Source organism: Cyprinus carpio, chromosome A11 (genome assembly GCF_018340385.1).
Source record: "Cyprinus carpio isolate SPL01 chromosome A11, ASM1834038v1, whole genome shotgun sequence".
Taxonomy (NCBI): Eukaryota; Metazoa; Chordata; class Actinopteri; order Cypriniformes; family Cyprinidae; genus Cyprinus; species Cyprinus carpio.
In genome coordinates this window covers 9,281,907-9,294,863 of record NC_056582.1, presented here as the reverse complement: position 1 = coordinate 9,294,863, position 12,957 = coordinate 9,281,907, and the positions used below count along the sequence as shown (strand labels likewise).

The following is a 12,957-nucleotide window of genomic DNA, read 5'->3' as shown; positions in this document are numbered from 1 at the left end:
TCTTTTGTACCATTTTCATGAAATGTTGACATTTAATGACACTAAAAAGTCATGATGTGTAACCATCATGTAAAACAAAGTATGTTTATATGATATATATAAATGTGCATATGCAATATATATTACAAAATAAAATATACTTTTAATAAATATAAATTATTAATTCATAATTACCATGAAGTTTTTGACATTTTACAATCTGAACTAACCTCGCCTTGACGTAAAATGTCAAATTATCCTTTAGGAGACTTATTGACCTTGACACAGAGTTAACACTGTCCACTCTATGATATCATAACAGTTTTACTAGTTTTTATGGTATATATGGTTATTATGCTTATTTAGCTATTGTGCATATTAAGATATTTGAGCTCAGATTACAAAAAGGCAAAATATTATCATACTTGATGTCTTAACCAATTGATGTGTTAGTTATTAAATACCTCCTGTAATTTCAAGTCAATCAGATCATTGCACACTGAGATATGAGTCTCCATGTGTTCACTCTCTCTGGTGGCCATTTTGAAAGCTGTCTGAAAACTTTCACCAACAGAGGAGCCCTTTAAATGTGCACTTTATTAGGCGTTTGAGCCTTTATTTTGGGTAAGCTTCACTACTTACTGTAAAATTAAGAGATTAATGTTAAGACTTTTGCATATTATAACCTGGAACTTGGATGTGGGAAATAATTACAGTTAGATCCAAAAGATCTAAAAAGCAACACAGCACAGATGCTACAGAACACAGTTATCTGACTAGCTGTATAAGATTGTGTGCTACACTAATTAATAACTTCACAGGCATTACCGACTAGTACTTTTACATCCATAATATTATAAATTGACAGTTTATTGCTGGTCTGTGGTTTTACAGTGCTGTAATTTTTAAAGGTTTCATATTATTTTAAAGGGTGCACGTCTATGAAAATCGCACAGCTTCATTGTGACATCAATAAGAAAAAGTATAATTTCATAGATATTGTCAGTAACAGTTGTTCATATTAAAATAAGTATGAACTTAATACATGACCTAGATTATTTATTTTGCAAAATCTTGTCATTTTAATAAATATTACATTACATTTATTAAAAATTGTTGCTGCTCCAGTTAAGCTCAGTCTGCTCTCTTTAAACTCTTCCACATTGAATGTCTATGTAAATACTTCATAAACAGACTTTAAATACAAACTGATGGTCTTCACTTAAAATTTTCTATGGATTCTGTCAACTCAAATCTACAGACTGGCTCTGACCTTTGGCAACTATCATAAACTTCTCTAGACTGTAAATCTGTGGAAAATCAGAGCAAAAACCGTGTGATGTATTCCAGCCTTAAGAGACTATACATAAGTTGAGATCCATTTAATAAGAGGCTTCATAATGAGGCTAATTTATGTGTTCATCCTCATGAATGAAATGTTTTATTGATTTGTTTTGTTATTAGATTTTTGAATATTCTACTTAGCTGAACGCAGACTGGTCTAGATGTTCACTTCACTATGAATATATAACTGATCAAACTGAATACTTTGTTGCTTGAATTAAGTGTTCTGTTTTTTGTGAATAAACAATATTTTTTTGTAAAATATTACGTGAGCTTAATGGGAACAGGGGTGTGTTTAAAGGGTACAAAAAAGTACCCATTAAGCACAGCCAGACTTTTTGCATTTAATGATGTATATCTTAATTAAAATGCTTTTGTCATTGTGTGAGATATTAATCTTTTATTTTAACATAACTTTTTGTACTGAAACCAATATCTTGTGCACTAAAAATGTCTCAATGTAGATTTTGGTGAGTTTAATAGGGTATGTTTACCCTAAATGGTCTCAACACAAACAGACATGCACTAAAAGCCACAGAACTCTCATTTGGATTTTATGTGGTCTTGAAAGATTAACCACAGAGTGAACACATGATTCAGAAGATCAGATTAATGAACAGTACAAATTTACTAACATGAAGAATAAAAATATATATATGTACTAATTTCTGTGTTAAGGGTGATAGACAAAGATTATTCACTCTTCTTTGACCTGTTTTATCACACACACACACACAGCAGCATTCAGGGCACCAGCTGCAGCTAAGCGGGCAGTGACTTATGATGGTCAGAAAAGGCCCTCTGGGACTCAGATCACTGGCATGGTTTCAGCTCACATTGAGAGCTACAGTGAAATGTACCAGCCCAGCGGATTCAACCGACCGCTGGATCTCTGCCAGTGACGATAGGTTCAATCTGTCCCTCAGCTCAGCCAAAAGATCACAAAAAAAACATATTCTTATTTATTAAATGTTATATCTGAGCCGTGTTTTTTTACCATTTCAACTTCTAGTTAGTTTTTCAGCCTTTATGCCATATATAATCCCAGGGGGAAAAAAGAAAGAAGAAAAAATATGATTTTTTTTTTAGAGAAATTAATACTTTTATTCAAGGGTTCATTAAATTGATCAAAGTGACAAAGACATTTTTAATGTTAAAAAAAAAAATATTTATTTGCAAATGCCCCCGTTTGGCCCATTTTTTATGTATGAACTAAAGATTGAACAAAACATTTGTGAAACATATTCCCAATATTCAATTCAACATTAATAATATGATAAAACATTATAGATCATAAAAAGCGTGCCTCCTAATGATTGACAACATGATAACTTGATCATGAATTTGGGTCCATATACTAAATGGAAACTTCTGATACTTTCTTCAACACTATAAATACTCTCTTGGTGTAATTCTGAGGTCAGCATCTGCTTTTTGTCTTACACTACGCTGTATTGAAAGTCTGGTTTTCTAATGTATTTAGTACATGGATAAAGATCATATGGTTGTTCAAATGGAGGAAGTGGCTGATAAAGCATTGCTGCTGCTGCTGCTGCATGCACAAACTGTACTTAAGGATTTTGTAAGTGTACACTCCTTTTAGCAATGTCTGGAAACCTTTGAAACGTGCACGTAAGGATTAGACAGGAATGCAACCACAAGCACAGTGTGTGTGAATATCTTCTGAGGAACCGAGTGACTGTGTGTGTCTTTGCTCAAGACTGAATGGATGGCGGAATCAATAGGATGTGAGCCAATTCTTCTCGACTCCAGCACCAAACTGTCAGAAGGAGCAGAGACCCTGGCTCTAAAACCATGTTAAGATTGAAAAAAATTATGAAAAAAAAATCACTTGTTGAAGCAACCACACCATATAGCTTGCTTCTTTAATCTCAATCATGATTTGTGTTTCACAAGTCTCGCGAGCACTTCACATCGCACATGCAATACTGTACCAGGTGAGCTACTGAGCTATTTTTATACTGTATATGGCCTCCCCAACCCATGAATACATGGCAATAAATGTGAGCTAGGTGAACAGGTGAAATCATCACACGTGAAGGCCTCGTCAAATTCAACAGCAATGCTGGGTAAATTTGACACGAGACATGCAACTCATGAGAATGCTGAGCGCGCATGCATGCATGCATCTAAAGCCCATACTGTACGTCACATGCGTGTGTAATTAAATGCACAATTAAAAGCCACGCAAGCAGGTGTGAACCGTGTCATTACAAACGCCGTATCCATGTAACGTGAAGCCATTTTCGCAGTAAATGAATTTGTATTAAAGGTGCAATGAATAATTAAAACACAGTCTTCCAGTGGCGGTGGCCATAATGGGCTCCAACCCAATGCAGCTCGAACCACCAAAACCCTTTTTCCGCAACACACAACAGCATCATGCCATTGCCCCTCCACTGACGGATCCCACATGAAAGATGAAGCAGGTTCTTACCGCAGGAAGCAGCGGCTCCATCTGCGCTCCTTGATCTTTCACATCCATTCCTGATATTCTGGCTTATACTGTCTTGTTCGTCTGTGGAGGATTTTCTCTAAGATGCTATCAGGAACGTAGAGAAAATGTCATTTATGTTGTTGCGGTTTCGGTAGCGATGTAGTAACCGTCGGGTTTTTTCGCTCTTTCTTCGCTTGCGCTCCCTCAGCGCGTCATTTGCGCTCGCGTGATGCAACTGCGACCGGCAGCACGCGAGTTAACAGAAACCACCGGGACGCGGATGAAACGCTCCCGGGACAAACGATTCACGAAATGTGAGAATATCGTGTATAGAGCGAGTTAAAAATAAATAAATTACGAACTTAAAAAAGTCGTGCTTCAGGTTTGACATCTAGCTTAAATAAACTGGATTTAATGTAGTCCAAAAAAAAAAAAAAAATTTAATAGCCTGAATCCATCTGTTTGGTTATACCAAAAAGTTTATTTCTTAGAAATATTCACTTTTTTTATAGTTTGCATATAAGAGGCTAGTTGTCACATGGGCTATATTTCACTATTTTAAGTAAAACATTTTCTCTTGCAATGCATGTTGCTTTTTAAACCGCTTTTTCCAAAAAATAAAAATAGGCGCTCTCTCTCTCTCTCTCTCTCTCTCTCTCTCATCACTCTCTCTCGTCTATCACTTCCTCTCTCTATATCTATATATATATATATTATATATATATATATGCTATATATATATATATATATATATATATATATATATATATATGCTATACATATATGCTATACATATGAATTAAGTGCCCTAAACTAATATTTCGATATCAGAATACAGTCACGACTACTATTGGGCATGTTGTCAAAAACAACTAGGCTATCTATTTTTCCTGGCCAGTAACAATAGAAATGTCCAATAGCACTAGGGAGCGTGCCTATAAAATGACTTCCAATATAAATCCATCCAGCGTGGAAAGATAGGTCCATACCAGAATAGCCAGCAGTGGAAATACATTTAGGCTACAGCACAAACAAATGTACAAAAACAAAATTAACATTTACTCGTCTTAAAGTATTAAATGTACAAAGTGAACATGCACAGCTTTCAGTAATATTTCTACCTGATCTAAACTGCAGGAATGTTCATCCCCTAATATAATATGCTTTATCTACAAACCCACTTTCACATAAGCCCATCTTCCATGAGGCATACAGTAGTGCTTTACTGCTGGATCTCAAGGACTGAGTAGACGAGAAAAAAAATAAAGCTCACTGCGCTCAACTTTAGTCTGGGGTGCGTAGATCAATCAACATATTATATTCTAGCTTAATCTTCTTAATTACTTTTCGCTTTATTTAAATGTTGCAGCAGAGAACAATCAAACGTTTCGGCAGTAAGCTTTCTTCAGTGAATCATCAGTAGACTGAGAAACAAACCGTTCCTTTTGGGTTTTTTAATTTTTTGCATTTAATTTTTTTTTTTTTTTTTTTATTAAAATTTTTATTAAATGTTAGTGAAATTTTGTTTATTTTTTTTTTTATTTTTTTTTTTGTTTTTCGTCGAAAATCCTAATATATGCTCTGGGCAGCAGAGTTGCGTTGTGAAGGTGGTCTCTGGTTATTTCGGGTTCAACAGCTGGTGAATGTGCTTCATTCGTTTCTTGATCCCTTCCCTGTAACTAAGAGAGTTTGTATTTAGTGATAGATCCTGTTGCTTATGGGAGAATTAAGCTATTATTTCCTCCGGTTGTTTCGTTTCTTGATCCCTTCCCTGTAACTAAGAGAGTTTGTATTTCCCATCGACAGCTGTAACTAAGAGAGTTTGTATTTAGTGATAGATCCTGTTGCTTATGGGGTATTTAAGTTATTTTTTACTAACTTACAATGTTGTCGTTCAAACAATACAGTAAAGTATTTCAATACAATCACACCAACTTACAATGTTGTCGTTCAAACAATACAGCAAAAAAATCTGAATATTGAAGTTAACGCCCCCCACCTGTTTTCCCAAAATAACCACTAGAGATAGTCAAGGGGGATTTTTGTTGCTATACTACGTTTGACAAGATAAAGTCATCTCCTTGGAGAAGCTGACACCACAGTTACATGGTATAATTTGGATATTAGTAAAACAAGTGTTAAGAGAATATTGTTCTGCAGGATATCACAATGTATGATCTGATGAAGTCTGTAGTTTGAGCAGGAATGTTATAAATTCAAAATTAAACATTTTTTTCATAGGGTTGTGGGGTAAAAACGCCCCTACGCTGAGGGGCAAAACGCCCCCCAGAGGGCATAGTTTCTCTCTCTATCATCATTACTATAATAAATATTTCTGTCTATCAAATCCTTTGCAGTATAACTAGGTGGTAAAATCATAATATTTGAACAAAGAAAAAAAATTACCTCAAGTGAGCATTAGGCTAGCTTGATAGCACAGTTAACTGATGGAAGGTGGTTAGGTGACCCAATGATAAAACAGTGGCTTTTTAATGCATGTATTTCACTACATAAATATCAAATTTATAAGTTTAATATTTATTTAGGGGGTTTTCTGTTTTTCAGTGGTGAACAAATACATCAATTATCAACCCCATAAAGGCCTAGTTAGGCTCAACCTCATATAATATTTTTTTTTTCTCTTATATCTACCGTGGTGCTTATACAGTGAGCTCTACAAAATGAGATTCGAGGGGAATTCATCTTGAAATGTGCATGGATAAACAGTGAATGCTAATGAATTAATGTTTATTTATTTTTTTGTTTTTTTATGTGTTTGTTTTTTTATTGATTTAGTTTTTCCAAATGCATGTTATTTCCTGCTTCGAGTATATGTATAAATATAATTGTTAAAATGGCTGTGAATTGTTTATTTATTACAACATATTTGTTTGCATGACTTCTTAAAATTTGGATATGTTGGACTTTTCTCAAATAAATATTAATATATATATAGGCCTATACATGTTTATACATTACTTGCCTTTTACTTTTAGAGATTTAATTTTGCTGTTGATCTATTGGTTGGTAAGAAGGGGGCATTTTACCCCACCTTGGGGGTCGTTTTACCCCACCGCTGGGGCAAAACGCCCCCTTTTGTACAAAAAATATTTTCATCAAAATACTAATTAATGAGCAATTTTAATATGAATAATTCCTGCCATAGTTCTCAAAACCGGGATGGCAATTCTAGAATTTATGTTTAGTTTCATGTATAAGGGGGGCGTTTTCCCCCACTCTACCCATCTGAACTGTAATTGAAGTTACAAAAATTTGTGGGGGATTTTTTTTAATTCGATGTTTCACAATATGTCTGTATTATATATGGATCTTAATATTTTTTAATCATGTTTTTGATTGATGATAATGTTTTGATTTTTATATTTAAATTGATTTTTGGTTTTTAATATGTTTTTAGAGACTGAGTATATTGATTATGCATTTACATTGATTATATGATTATATTATTTCCGATGTTGGTCTTAATTTTTTTTTCACCACAAATAATAATAATAATATAATTTTAAAAAGAATATAGTCATATAAGCCATCAAATACATCAAGTTTAGACAGTAAGAGACGTTCTCATTCATCTTCAATGGTGCATGAAAATAAATAAATGCTGTATACATAAATCATCATAATACTGTTATTTCTATATTAATAACATTTTAATTGCACACTCAGCCCAGGCAAGTTTACGTTTGAGCGTCGAAATGAAAAAAGTCAGATTCTTTCATCTCATTTTTGGCCCTGTTCTGTGAGACCTGCATGTCTTTTTGCATCTGAAACTGAACTGATAGAATGATTTTTCCATTGAGCCTCTTCCAAAATACTTCAATCACTAGACCCATACTCAGAATTCGTACTCTGCATTTAACCCATCCAAAGTGCACACACACAGCAGTGAACACACACACACCGTGAACACACACCTGGAGCAGTGGGCAGCCATTTATGCTGCGGCGCCCGGGGAGCAGTTGGGGGTTCAGTGCCTTGCTCAAGGGCACCTCAGTCGTGGTATTGCCGGCCCGAGACTCAAACCCACAACCTTAGTGTTAGGAGTCATTTAATGGAAGATTGGGTTTTGGTCCATGTCAAATCCGTGGCATCTTTACCTTCCAGCTCCTCAGAAACTCCAAGAGCTGATGGGTCCATTTCCAACATATCTCCATCCTCAGGCGTGTAATTCGATTCTGTTGATCTTTCAAGATTCGCATCTAGAACCCAACCAGGCAGATTTGAGATGGTTTTACTGCCGTTCTCTTGCGAAGCCCGTGAATCCCATCCAGAGGCACTGGTGTAGTAATCCAAACTGTTACTAGTGCCACCAGTGAAGGGCAGTCCTTTGACCCCCGCTGTGGCATAAGAGACCAGCGCTGCTGTGTTAATATCAGTTTCGTATGATGGAGCAGCAGCGGAAGACACAAACCAGCGCTGCTCAGACACCGTGCTGCTCTCTTGGGTTTGGTTTGATGTCACAAGGCTGTTAGTAAACTTGAGTGTTCGGTCATTAGTGCCAGGGTCAGGGGGAAGAGTTGGAAAACATGGCTTTGTGTAACTGTTGACAAACTGTTCCTGAAATAAAGCGCTTGTCATTGCGTACTGTGAGCCAGGCAGCAACTGAGAGTGTGGGGAGTCACTGGGTGTAGGGGTCAATCGGTCGGTGTCAGAGCCACTGTAACTTCTGGAGACATTAACAGGAGGAAATTAGATCACTCTTTACATTAGAATGTCCATGTTACTGTTCACTAAGCGTGCGTGTGTACAGATTTCTGCGTGAAATCTGCGCACAAACGTTTTGTACTAAAACCTTTGTGCTCAAATTTAGTACAAATTTCTGAAAAAAATAAAATAAAAAATAAATAACATGTATGCAAAAAGCATATACTCTAGGTTTACTAAACACACAAATTTGTGTGTGAAATCTGCAAACAAACATTTTCACTTACTAATCATGACTCACCCAAACTTTCTGCACTAACATTTCTGAATAAAATGTAGGAACACTTGATACCACATATATACATAAAACACATTCTCTGGGTAGCTCTGGGTTTACCAAGCATGTGTATGTGCAAATTTGTGCATGAAAGCTGCTTATGAATATTTTCATGAACAAATCATGAAATACTAAATACTAAACTTTTTCTAAATTTATTACATTTATAAAATTTATTACATTTATTAAAATTATTATTAAGTACGCAAAAAGTACATATTCTGTGTGGCCTTATAATCGTGTTAAGAAGAAAACTATATTTAATCTTAAATATATTTCAATACATACTGTACATTGAAAAAAAAAACTGTTTTATAGCTTGATCTGAGAGGTATAGCCAGTATATGAACATATTAAACACATTTAATTGTGACTGAACTGGTTTTGAGAATGGCACACTTGGCGTTACTCGAGGATCTTGCTGCATGTTTTTAAACAGCGTCGTATATTTGCTAAGAGTGACGAAAAGCTGTAAAGTTTGTGCGGAAAGCCCTTATATGGAGATGGTTTGGGTATGTTTTATGCAAATGACTAACCTTAGGCAAGTGGTCACTCATTTAAAAAACTTCAAATGCATTAACATTCTAACGAGGTTAAGAACAAATTAATTTGCATACACATGTGAAATTTTTCATTAGAATTACTCCTGTGTGTAAAAATATAAAATAATGCATGCAATTATTAGTGACCGAGACCCATTGCATTTGTAATTAATTTTAATTTGCAACATGGATATTGTAATATAAAGTGCTAACAGAAAAAAATGCTTTAAGATGCTGTTAGAAAAAAAAAATCGAATTATTATTATTAAATTCATTTTATTTAAAGTATATTTAAAATACAGCATGTTAATTTCTGCAGTCAAGTCCAAATTAAAATTCAGATCTGAAATCCTGTAAGTGAAATAATTATCAATGCATTAATTTGCATGGAAATGCACTTACTTATCATAATTATCCCGAAATCCTTTAGCAAATGGATTGTGATCAATTTTTAGCTGAGTTATCTGAGGAAATAAAAGAAACACATTCGTTAAATAAGTTCATATTGCATTTTTTTGCAATGTAAATGAATGCAGTGATAGACTAGTTCTTACAGCTGTGTTCTGGTAAGCTGTGACAGCTATAAATTGTGTTTCAGGAAAGGTAAATGTCTGTACTCTATCAGGATCACTTGTATCTTCATCTCCACCCTTGCTTATTTCAATCACATGCACCCTTGGCTGATACTTCTGGAGAGACTGTAGGGCGATCATCTTGAAAAACAAAGAAAAAGAATCAACATTTTAAAAAACATGCTATTTTTCCCCATTTCCATAAGATACTTCACAAACTGTATACACACACATATGTATGTATGTATGTATTATATATACATTATATTTATAATAAATTACATGAATAATTCGAAGGGGAAAAAGTGCCATAAAAGTACATAAAAGTGATTGTTGATTGTACACCAAGATAATTTTAATAGTTGTGTAAAGGTCATTTTTCATCTGCAAGCTGAAATTGCTGCTTATGGTGATTGCTGGCAAATGAAAATATATTCAGAATACTTCTACTGATACTTATCATAAAGAGAAAAAGAAAAAAATCACTTGAGTAGAGTTGCTGTAAGCTCCCTTGTTGTTCGTCAGCTTCAGTTTTCCAAAAGAGATCTCCTGACGCATCCAGTGCGCGCCGGTGTTTGGAGAGTCCGGGTGCACGTATACTCTGCTCCCTTAAACAATTAAAACAAAAAATAAATAGGGAGAGAGAGAGACTCTATATGTGTGTGGGTGGGTGGGTGTTACTATTAAAACGGAAGTAACTAACATGATTATAACTGTGTAGTTATTATTAAGATTTGATTTTTAAGATTTGATCTGTGTATTTTCGGTTCATGAGGTTATTTGCGCTTTGCAAAACGTAGCAAAGCTTTATGATCAATTCCTCTCGAGTGGACTGATTATTAGTTTACCCGTAACATTAGTGTCCGCTCTGCTGCTGGGAATCCATCTCCCGCCCTGGAACCTCCAGTGGCTCGGATCCGCCAGAATCACATCCACAACAATATTATAATGACACATCGGGTCAAGACCAGCAACACCAAAGCTTAGAAACGGAAACATCCGGCTGCAGGAAAATGAACCAAACAACAAATTACTTTTCCAAAAGTAAAACATCAGTAAAAATAAATAAACATTTCAAAAATATTAAAGAAAATAATTCAACGACTAATAGACATCCGCCTGCAATGATCTGAACTGGAAAAAGTAGTCTACTTTTCCAAAATAATTAATTTATAATAGCCTAATTACCAATTTAATTACAAAATTATTAAACTGAGATTAATACAATATTTAACAAACAAAAAAAACTGTCTTTCTCTTTATTTATTCCTTCTCTTTCTAGCTTGTACTTATTTGAACAATGTCTTAAACTTGGTATTACGAGCACTTCTGTGTCTGTTTGCATCTTTAACAAAAATCGCTTTATGTATCCCACAATTGTAAGTCGCTTTGGATAAACGCGTCTGCAAAATGACTAAATGTAAATAAAATTAAAATATTTGTCTACAAATTAGACGGTAATTCTCTTGATAGTCTCTTTTTTCTTTCTTTTATATATATATATATATATATATATATATATATATATATATAAAAGACTTTATATACTTACCGCCCCTGTTTAGTAATGATCATTTCTGTTTGGTGTCTGTGGAATTTGAACCACAGCGCTCTGTTACGGAGGTAAAGCTGGGCTTTTCCGGGCACCGAGGCGAATGGATGGACGGCGGCGTTTGGGTAAGTTTGTCCATACGGCTGCGAGCACGCGTAGCTCCGTTCATACGGCCCGTTGCTGATGACCGGGTGAGGTGTCAAGTAGTGACTGGAGAGTGGCGGGAGCGCGGGCACCACCGGCTGCCCCGAATACGAGAACATGGCAGAAGACGAGGGGAAACCTGTCCGCGCTTGACTTGATTCAGGCAAATTACACTTGTCCGCACTTCCACTGTCATCCCGTGCCGCGGAGACGTAATCCAGAGCGTTTGAGGGTGTTCTCATCCCTGTGGAGAGTCTCTTTAACGGGGTCTCGTTCTTCAGGGTGTCACAGGAGGAGGAGACGCGGTCGTCCCCCGCGGCGGTGGTGTGCGTCAAACCATTGTCCTCACTCACCGGTTTGTTGGCCAGCGCGGACGGTGAGGGGAGTCGCTGCAGGTGCATAACTCACTGAGAAAGTTCTGGGAGTTGAACCTGCGTTCAGACATCAGACATGCTGCTTTGGCTGGTTGTTCACGCTCACTGCTGCATGCGCCAGGTGCGCGTTCACACCGAGCTTAATATAGGAACATGACGTGCATCTGATAACTACAGAATAGGCTGGTATTTACATTGAGATTGGTATTAAAGTAGATATAAGAATTTTTTTGGACTAAAATGGGCCTGCTACCTGACTACTGTAATTAAAAATATATGAAAAATCACTATAAACTGAATAAAACAACAACAACAAATGAATCTGACCGCGGACCGCGCGCGCCAATCCAAAATCTAAATAGTTGATATTTGTCAAAAAGGTCTTGGTTTTTGTTTTCAGCAGCGTTCGGAAACTTTTTTTTTTTTTTTTTTTTTTTTTATTAGCCTGACTTTTTAATTTTATTATTATTATTTTACAGCTTTTCCTATTTGGTTTAAGGTAGAATAATTTTGAATGACAGCTGAACTGCTGCTATATTAGGCCTACTCAACGGATTCGTTTAACAGAATAGATAACTGGCACGTTTTTGCTTTTAAAAACAGTTTGCAGTAAAACGTGCTTGAAGGCCTTCAGTACTGATTTTATTAATATAAAGTGAGCATAAAACTTTAATAAAATTGATGAGCTGGTAAGAGGTACAAAATGCCAGATGAGGGAATAAAATAAAGGTATATGCGTTACATTTAAAAAAGAAAAAAAAGTAATGAATCCATATCGGAATCTAATTAGTTCATAGCTGAAGTGATAAAATAATCTTCAAATAAAACAATTAACATCATAAAACAATTTTTGAGCAATATTTTGCATATTTGCTTAATTTCTGAGAAAATGCTGTTTAATAGGAACAGATTTGAAAACTCAGATTCAGAGAGTTTGAAAAGAGGTGAAAATATTCCTGGATTCAAGTGAAACCTTTTAGATAGGAACAA

The 12,957-nt window shown here is 35.4% G+C and overlaps 2 protein-coding genes across 4 annotated transcripts in view; both read right to left on the bottom strand.

The window, feature by feature from the left end:
• LOC109091295 (sodium-driven chloride bicarbonate exchanger-like) overlaps positions 1-4,058 on the bottom strand; it is a 39,963-nt gene extending 35,905 nt beyond the window's left edge. For 2 of the 3 annotated variants that reach the window (XM_042766162.1, XM_042766163.1), the window contains exon 1: positions 3,782-4,055. In XM_042766162.1, the coding sequence (XP_042622096.1) occupies positions 3,782-3,829 (48 nt within the window). In that variant the 5' untranslated portion in view covers positions 3,830-4,055. Of the gene's footprint in view, positions 1-3,781 lie in introns of all 3 variants that reach the window. The other variant, XM_042766165.1, reaches the window with a different exon arrangement.
• Positions 4,059-7,198: 3,140 nt separating this feature from the next.
• Positions 7,199-12,592, bottom strand: LOC109057831 (T-box brain protein 1-like). Its single transcript, XM_042766161.1, has 6 exons — positions 11,450-12,592; positions 10,746-10,900; positions 10,384-10,505; positions 9,880-10,038; positions 9,728-9,789; positions 7,199-8,468 (listed from the first exon to the last, which is right to left on the bottom strand). The coding sequence occupies exons 1-6, from the start codon at positions 11,992-11,994 to the stop codon at positions 7,847-7,849; spliced, it is 1,665 nt and encodes a 554-aa protein (XP_042622095.1). The 5' UTR covers positions 11,995-12,592; the 3' UTR covers positions 7,199-7,846.
• Positions 12,593-12,957: the final 365 nt, after the last annotated feature.